Source organism: Phaethon lepturus, unplaced genomic scaffold, assembly GCF_000687285.1.
Source record: "Phaethon lepturus isolate BGI_N335 unplaced genomic scaffold, ASM68728v1 scaffold36096, whole genome shotgun sequence".
NCBI classification, from domain to species: domain Eukaryota; kingdom Metazoa; phylum Chordata; class Aves; order Phaethontiformes; family Phaethontidae; genus Phaethon; species Phaethon lepturus.
The window spans coordinates 1-9,735 of NW_010547482.1; the positions used below are offsets into that span (position 1 = coordinate 1).

At 39.8% G+C, this 9,735-nt stretch overlaps 1 protein-coding gene across 1 annotated transcript; it reads left to right on the forward strand.

The window, feature by feature from the left end:
* Positions 1–6: 6 nt before the first annotated feature.
* LOC104622781 (DNA primase large subunit-like) lies at positions 7–7,563 on the forward strand (the record flags this gene model as incomplete). Its single annotated transcript, XM_010289659.1, has 4 exons — positions 7–85; positions 749–852; positions 1,156–1,235; positions 7,443–7,563. Coding segments are annotated over 4 exons (384 nt in total), but the record flags the coding sequence as incomplete, so codon positions are not given.
* Positions 7,564–9,735: the final 2,172 nt, after the last annotated feature.

Here is a 9,735-nt window from a genome sequence, read left to right on the forward strand (position 1 = left end):
CACAGCCTGCAGTTCTACCTGGAGCCCCCCACGGAAAACATCTCGCTGGTGGAGTTTGAGAGCTTTGCCATCGACCGCCTGAAGCGTGAGTAGCGTCCCCGGCCGTGTGTCCCACAGCCCGAAGCTTTAAATTCTTCCTGTCGTGGCTGTATGTATTTTTGGCGGGCATAGATGCTGTCTTTGCCTCTTACTAATGTGGGCTGGCTGCCTGCCTATGCTGAAATGAACGCCCTCCTTTAACGGAAAACGTGTTGTTTCAGGTATTTCAGAGAGCCGTGACTGATTCCACAACGCGTGTTTGGTGTATAGCAGTCAGGGCTGTATAGCTTTTGGTTTATGCTGGTGGTTCTTATGAGCGTGTTTCACTTCCTAGGTGGTGTAGCCTATTTGACGTCTCTCAATACAGCAGATTGCTGTGGCTGGGGGCAAGGGTTCCCCTGAACTACGGAAAACCACGGAATCCAAGGATTCCATCAGTATAGTGGACACCGATGTTCTGAGACTGATCCATCAGGGTTAGCTGTCGCCCTTTCCTTGTTGACTGTATGGATCCCAGAGTTGGGCGAGCTGCTCAGGACTGGTGGGCCACCCCTTATCCTCCGTGTTTCTTACCTCTTTGCTCCCCATACCACGAAAAGCAATTCCTGTGGCCTTACCCCAGTTTGTGCATTTCCCAAGACATGACACAGTTAGATTTCTTTTCAATATGTTGTCTCTAACATAAGCTTTTTCTTTTTTTTTCCCCCAGTTCTCAAAATAGTTGAAAACCTTGGTGTGAGCCATGTAAAAAGTGGTGAGTCATACAAAACTAAGCTGGGGACTGAGCTCCGGAAACTTAAGTTTGCCTACAAAGTAAGTAAAAATGAAATAAGGGAACTCTCTTGCACTTTATTTTTTTCACATCATTCAGAATTCTGCATAAAAGTACAGGTGATGAAATAATACTCCTAAAACTTAAGTTCTGTTAGAGATGTAGTTTTTCTTTGAGCATGTAGGTTTCTTTCTTTAGGACAACCCCCTTCTTTAACAGTCTTGCATTTATTGTCTTAAAGATGAGTATTAATACACTGTTGAACAGCAATGATAAATTAATTGTGGATTTTTAATCTGGGAGAGATTATTTCTCTGAGATAATAGTAATAATGTGTTCTGTAGGCTTTGGCTGAGGATGATTACGAGGCAAGAAGAAAAGACCATATCTCTCATTTTATACTCCGCCTTGCTTACTGTCAGTCGTAAGTACTTGTTGGATTATGCTGTACTCCAATTTTAAATTTATACAGATACTACATTGCTTTCTTTTAGCCATTACAGATATTTTAGAGTTGCATGGCTACTAAACAGACAGGCTCAAACAGAGGGGTTTTTTGCTAGCATTTCAACTGTGATGAAAAGGGATACTTGGGACCAAAATTAATATCCAGATTCTGTAATAATAAAAAAAGCATAAATTTATGAGTTTTATGCCCAGAACATTGACTTGAGTCTCTTCCTTTGACATCTTTTTTGAGATTAAAGCACACCGGTATTAAGTGCTCATCAGGCATTCTCAGGGATTGATAATTTAATTCAAATGAATTGTGCTGCATATGCTTAAACTGTTGATTACTGACCAAAGACCTGACTATGTAAAATAGGCTTTATATTATTGTCTAAAGAGAGAGGCTTGTTTCTGGCAAACTAAGTTTGAGTTTTCCTCTCTGAGGAAACCATCTGAGTTTGAGGTTTCCTCTGCTGACTCTGCTTTTCTTCCAAATTCATTGCCATGGATGGTTGTACTGCAGTTTTTTTGTTGTGTGAAATCTCAGGCACAAACTTGGTCTCATCAAGTGCATTCCTTTTGCTTCGGCTGTAGTTTTGGATAGAGGCTGTCAGTGCTTTATGTCTGTTAGGTTTGTTATGCATCAGTGTGAATCCTGACTCCTTGCCATTGCAGTCCTTTTTAGAATTAAGACCAGCAAATATGAAGTGTGTACTGTTTTGAATTGTTAATTCAGTTGCACTTTAAGTTGCAATATGGTTTGTTTAAATTAGATGAGTGTGGTAGTACACATATGATGTTACTGTAATAGCTGACATGACTGAGATGCTGTTATGGATGGATACAGATTCATAAGCAAAAACAGTACGGGAAGGCGACTAGGAGAGATTGTGCTCTAGGCCAGGATTTGGAGCTGGAGTGAATGGGGCTTTCCTTGGAATGGGTCACACAGTTGAGCATTTTGGGATGAGCGTTGGAGAACAGACCAAGATGACTAACAACATAGTAGGAGCCTGCTATAGAGCATCTGATCAGAATAGGAAGTAGCAGAGGTCTCAAAAGCCTCCAGATGGAGGAAACCTCACCATGACAGGCCCTGGGTGACTTTAACCACCTTGAAATCTTGTTGATTATTTGCATTCTATCGTGTTGCTCTTTCAAAAGACATCTGGGCTGTGCTGAAGATGTTGGTGTACATGACCGATGAGCCAGTTAGATCTGTGATGCATGTACAGTGAGGAACAGGTTGTGGATGCAAAGGTCAATAGCAGGTTTCACTGCAGTGACTCTATTAGTGTAGTTTAAAATCCTGAAAGAAGGGAGCAAGTTGAGTAACAGACTTACAACTGAAATTCCCACTACCCTTCTCTGTTCTACATGTATTAGTTGTGATTACGAATAACAAATGTAATATTGGCAATACTGGTTTCTTCCTAGTGCTTATGTTTGTTCTGTGTATTTTTATAAACTCCCTTAGTCCTACTGGTCCTGCTAATTTTTACAAGAAAATATATTGCTTTACCTATATTGTAAGTTTCTACCAAAACCCCCCAAAAGGTAGTATCCTTAAGTAGCCTGGGACTAAAAAGCCCCTGAGAACTTAATGTTTCTTATTATGCACCTAGTGGCATTTTGAATGGTTAGTTTGGTTTCCATTATCCTCTCTTGTAAAACTTTGTCTTAAGCATGTAGTTACTATTTAGATGGGACCATTGTTTTACTGTGGGAGATGAGACACTTTGAAGGATTTGGTAGTGACACATTTGAATAAAATTCTGCTGTTCTTGGAAAGTAGAATTTTCTGGTGGCAACAATCTGATGTGGAATTCAGGAGGCATCTATTTTTGGTTGGTCTGTGGCTTCAGGAAAAATGACTTTAGGTCAGATTCACAGAAGGGAATACAAGCCACCTAGCAAAAGCCTGAAGGTTAGGTATTTGGTTCAGGAGTGGAATCCACTAAGCTTTGTCCACTGTGCTGAGAAGGGAGGAAGGCATATGTGAAAGGCTGCCTCAGTCAGAAATAAGCAAGCAGGGACTTGGTTTAAACATCTGCCTTTGTCGCTGATGTGGTGTCTTCCCCCCACTGCCCTGCATCTCTGTAATGGCTCTGGAATCTCCTGCAATTAATGATAGATGCAGATAATTAGACTGCTTGGGTTTTTTCTGCAATCTATTTTTCTAAAAGAAGATCCTTGTCTTTTGTATGGGAGCTTATTTGACTGCAGTGCTTGTTTAGGAAATAAATGGGAGACATGTTTCAAACCCTGTGTTTCAAGGGAGTATCTTAAGAATTAGACTATAATCAGGGCAGAGGTGGGCAGCTTTGTTGAAGGTGAACTGCTGTGCAGAAATGAATACATGCTATTCTAGGCCACAGAAACAGCAGGAAAGGGTCTGGCTTTGTAGTCTAGGGGGAAGGACCCCTTCTTAGGGAGGAGGGGCCTTGGATGGGGCTCCTTGTTTTTAAACAACTTGCAAATATATTTTTGTGTTCCTGTTTATGTATGGGTAGTTTGATGCAGTGTTTCAATGAAACAGCTTGATAGTCAGTTTCCACTTAAAGTACCTTGTTTTTCTCTTTAAAAAAGTAGACTTAGTGATTACTCATAAAATGGAAAATAGCATCTTAAACACTATGAGGTGACCACTGGACCCAGCATTCCTCATTCTTTCTTGAAAAGCAGCTATTTCAGGGATGAGATATTTCTATGCTCTAAAACTGGCATGTTCCCCAAAAGGTAAAATTGGGAGGCAAATAGAATATACTGTTTTCTAAGTTTTTTAATCACACTAGGTCAGCCAGATAAACTTGGCACAAATCATTAGGTTAAGTGATGAAAGCTATTAAGGTAAGAGTGTTTGAAAAAGTGTACTTAAGTAGACGTAACTGCAAACCGGCTTGAATTCAATTCCCCGTGGTCTGCCAGGCAGTTGTATTTACAGGCTTGTTTTCCTGCGACCCCGCCTTTTTAAGTTTCTAGTTGGCCAACAGTGCCACCCAGGGGTACGAGTTTACTTCAACTTTTTTTTTTAGTTTGCATCAATCCTCACTTATAAATTGCATTGTTTTGTTTTGCTGTCTACGTTTTGAAACTTAAATGCCCATGCCCAGGCTTTTCACAAGTTAACATTAAGTTGTTGGTAACTGAACTCTCATATTTAGTTGTGGAATGTGAGCTAATAGTCTTAGGCTCCAGATTTAGGAGTGTGATCATGTCTTTCTAAAGTACTTCTATGTTGATGCTTCATAACAACTATGTCAGTATTTCCTACCAATCCTTGGGTGGAGGAAGAAGATTTTGTTTGTGTTTTGTTCCCCCCCCGCCCTGTGGTGCTGTTCCCTGATATGAAAGAGCCTTTTCTTTCATATTATTTTTCTAGTCGGGAATCTACTGATCTGATTTAAACTGTTGAGTATTCTGCACACAAAGAAGTTAAGTGGCAAAAACTGAGGAGATATTCCTAAAGTCTGTGCTTCAACTACCTGCAACTGTCTCATCTTCAGCAGCAGCTTCGTTAATTATCTAATGACAGTGACGTTGCTTTTCACTTAAGCTTGTGGTTTTGACAATAAGCATTATTACTGATAGGTGTCTGGAATAAGAGTGTACGATTTTTTTAAAATGTTAATAATGCGTATAAGACATGATAAGTACAAGCTCGAGGAATGGGCCCATGTGAACCTCATGAGGTTCAGCAAGACGAAGCACAGGGTCCTGCACCTGGGTTGGGGCAACCCCTGGTATCAATCCAGGCTGGGGGATAAAGGGATTGAGAGCAGCCCTGCTGAGAACTTGGGTGTACTGGTGGATGAAAAGCTGGACATGAGCCGGCAATGTGCGCTCGTAGCCCAGGTGGCCAACCCTATCCTGGGCTGCATCCAAAGCAGTGTGGCCAGCAGGGCGAGGGAGGTGATTCTGCCCCTCTGTTCTGCTCTGGTGAGACCCAACCTGGAGTCCTGCACCCAGCTCTGGAGCCCTCAGCACAGGAAAGACATGGACCTGTTGGAGAGGGTCCAGAGGAGGGCCACAAAGATGACCAGAGGGATGGAACACCTCTCCCATGAAGAAAGGCTGAGAGAGTTGGGGTTGTTCAGCCTGGAGAAGAGAAGGCTCCAGGGAGACCTTATTGCAGCCTTCCAGTCCTTAAAGGGGGCTTATAAGAAGGATGGGGACAGACTTTTTAGCAGGGCCTGTTGTGATAGGACAAGGGGAAATGGTTTTAAACTAAGAGGGGGTAGATTTAGACGGGATATGGAAGAAATTTTTCACAGTGGGGTTGGTGAAACACTGGCACAGGTTGCCTAGAGAGGTGGTAGATGCCCCATCCCTGGAAACATTCCAGGTCAGGCTGGACGGGGCTCTGAGCAACCTGATCTGGTTGAAGATGTCCCTGCTTATTGCAGGGGGATTGAACTAGATGATCTTTAAAGGTCTCTTCCAACCCAAAGATTCTATGATTTGGGTTTAGAAATGATGTAAAATTTTCCAAAGCCATAAGGAAAAAATGAACATAAATAATGCCCTAATGATGCTGTTCCTAGTAAAGTAATTTGTAAAGTATATGCTGGACATATACAGCAACATAAGCCAGCTCATCAGCTAGTTTGTCATCTGTAGGAAGAATCCAGGTAGGTGTGTGTGTTGTGTTAGGGATCACAGTAATATTTTCTTGTTTTAGAGTTTAGTGGGTAGGTGGTATTACAGCATTTGATCTACTCTTCTGAAGGAAAGGAAGAGATGGGCTGGCCTCCAAAGTAAGTATATACGCTTAATTTTTTTGTTTTTAGGAACACAAACGCAGTGTAAAGCTGATGAATTAGGAAAAGAGTAAAATTGTCACATCCTAGGATTTTGTTGCTGTTCAAGATGATCACAGAACTGCAGATGATCAGTCATAAAACTGTTAACTTCCATTTTAAGTTGCACAGATTATTAGCACGTCCCAAGCACTGAAACTGTCCATAGGGATACTTTACAAAGCACCTGAGCAGAGCCTTTCCATCTGGAATTATAATTTGAATAATAATTACTTTTCCTCAAGCCATATTTCAAGCGGAGGTTTTGTCCACAAAAACACAAAAAAACTCTTGTTTTCATTCACTGGTCTCCTCTGGGAAAAGGTGTTTAAATATCGTAAGGAGAACATCTAAGACTGCAGTATTTCTGTGCTCTGTGAATTGTCATGGCAGTAGTCCACCGTGTAGCTCTGAGAAGATGCTTTCAAAGAATGCCCTGTAATAGCGAGATACAGTACCGTCTGCATTCTGTGCTTGTATATGTAGGGTGGCTTTTGTTACTAATATTCTGGTACCTACTCACTATAGCTTTGGGTAACTGTGCTGATGCCTGGGAATCTGAATGCTGGGATGTTAGCAATCCAAAAATCAGTATGCAAAGAGTAATATGAGTACTTACAGGCTGTCTTCAGTGTTGTTTTTCTTTTATGCTGTCTACTGACTCCTGTCCCTGTGTTTTTGTTTATTCTTTTACTTGCTCACTTGCAGTTGCTACACACCTTTGCTCTTTTGTCAAGTGTTAGGTGTTCTATATGTGTTCCTCACCTAAGTTCATTGTCATATATTTTCCATTTGCCTGCTTCCAGGGTATTTTTGGCTAGCATAGAGCACTGTTGTTACAGTATCTGACGTATGTGCGTGTTCCTTCACCTGGAGGGTACCCCAAAAGTGAGAATTAAAAGAAGTAGGCTTCATAATGTATTTGCTTCATCAGATTAATTGTGACGTTAATGTACAATGAAGGACTGTTGTGCCATGTTGAAGAAAAAAAGCTGTCCTCTAAGTACCAAAGGAGGATGTTATCTGCAGTTGGTTATTCTTATCTAAAACAAGTAAGAAATGGTGAGTACCATTTAAAAGAGACTAACAGCTTTGATACCTACAGAGCAATTTTTAGTGTTGAGATTGACTACCTCTGTTCTTCTAAAACATCCGCTGTCATACTACTTTGTGTTGTGTCTCTTCAAATATCTTTTCTGTTTAAGTGCTCCTTCCTGAAGCTTCCTACCTTCTCTTCTAAGCTCCTCAGCTTGTGGGTCTCATGCGAAAGTCAGCACTACCTTTAATGCTGTGTTCACTAGGTTTGACATCTAGTTTATAAGGAAAGAGGGAATGTGTAATCAGAAAATGTATTATGGGGGTTTTCTGTTATTTCTTTGCAGTGAGGATCTCAGGCGTTGGTTTCTTCAACAAGAAATGGATCTCTTGCGATATCGCTTCAGTGAACTAACTGACAGTTTAAGGCAGAAATTCCTGGAACATATTAACTTATCTTTTGAAGCTGTAAGTATGTTACTTTCTGCATTTCTGTTATATAGCATGTGCCTGATGTTTTTTAAAATTCTCATTAAGATGATTTTAGTACTTTTGTTTAAAAAGTAAAAAGTGCACTCGTGGCTTTAAAAAACAACCACACAGAACTTCTGAACTTGGAGAATAGTCCAAGAAACACGGATTAGGTGATGTAATTTTATGTTGCAAAAAGAGAAGTTTCAATTCAATGTTGCAACAAGATTCAGTCAACCAACATTCACCTGAAAAATGTGTAATTACAAAAGAAAGTTAACAAACAGTGTCATTGTAGCTCTTTACCAACTTTTGAAAAACGTTAAAAATACCAATCTGTGTAAACAAACAACTGTTGCTTTTGAGATGCTTTAGGGATATTACAAAAGAATTCCTGCTGTTATATACTGCTTCATTTGTCCGAGTGGATTAAAGGAAAATGCCTATTGCAGTTTCTGCATTAATGATTTCAGTAAAATTTTGCATTGCAGCTATGAACTGTTTTGTTAGAAAACTCCAGCTTTGCCTGTAGCTCTCAAGATAATCTTAAATTAATAAAAGTTAATGTACAATCGTCAGTCTACTGCAACAATTTTTCTCTTAAAATACTGCTTAATTAGAAGAACTTAAATGGTCTAAAATATGTGACTGGCATGCATTATATGTTGCTGGATTGAAAGATCTGGCACCAGCGCATGTTGATGATGAAAGATGACTTGTGCAGTGTTGAGGAAGAATTTGTCTAGCTAAACAGTAACACATAGGCTTTCCTGGGTCTTTGAGAGGCTATTAGAAATGTCATTCTTTGGATCAACATACCTTTCAGCGAATGGTCTGTTTGTGGAGCTGTATTTTCACTGCTTATTCCCCAGTTTCATATTGTCCTGTCACAGTTTCAGCATTCAGGCTTGCGAGAATAAATTAATGTTTGCAGGTTGCTGGAAATATCTAGGATATAGCTTGTTTCTGTGCTATTGAATGTGCCTTCAATACGTCAAAATGATTAAGAAGGTATTGCTTTCTTACACCTATTGAGGCAACAAAACATCATTTCATTGGAAATCTACTTCCTTGCTTCTACTCTTTTTCCCCCGTCCAATTCTGGTGGGAATTTAAGCAAAATTGAGCCCTCTTCGCACTATCGTGTATAAAATACTTGAATATTATGAAGGAGTTCCATACATATCTGAAATAGATCTAAACTCTATGGCGCTGTGTAGGGGCCACTAAAAAATAAGGCCACTGTAAAAGCAGTATTTTTCTTCTTTTTTTTTATTTGTAAAAGGCTTTAAAAGGGAAATGAACTGTGCTATTCGTACTTCTCTGTTGGAAGCTACAATGTTTTCACATCTTACAGTGCATAAAAGAAGATGCAAATCAAGCTTTGTGTTCTGCCTGCTAGAAAAGGGAATGGTGTCCGGGAACAGGAAATAAGTTCTGATATTACAATACAACACAATTTCTGTATTGGTGAACTGATAGGAACTCTTCTGTTGGATTTTCATTGTTTAATATATCCTAAGAAAGTTAGTTAAATGTCTTTAAAAAGAAGACAGGCACCTTGCATTTTCTAGATAATGGTTCTTCATCTCAGAATTGCAATCTGAGACAGGCCAGAGCTGCTAAAGTTGAGACCTTAGTGTAGTCTGGCATAGCAATGTCTCCAGTTAACTATTCCAAGAACCACTGTAAGAAGTCATTCTCAGTATTTAATGAAAAAAAGGGTCAACTCTTTTGTGGAGAGGGGGAGTAAGTGGATCGTCTTGTACGGTTTTGTCACAGTTGTCTTCATTTACAGCAACAACAAAGTGGAGCTAAACACTGAGAATTCAATAACTGTCACTTCTCTCCTTTTTGTGTTTACTTACGTGCATGGGAAAGTGAAATGTGTATTCTTCCACATATTTGCAGGGGTTTTGCAGACTAATTCCTGAGGTTTTGTGAATTATGGATTGATAATTACTGCTTTATAGAATCAAGAAGTCTTCAGTTCTACTCAGGGATAATATTTAAGCATCTGTTAAGATCATCTTTGAAGTATGTAGCACCAAAGATCTTATTTAGCAACTTTTTGGAAAGAATGAAGTTGTTAAAAACGATAAGAAAAAATGTCAGACTCTTTGAATTTTTAATGCGACAGTCAGCTATGAAGAATTTGAAATGATAGTA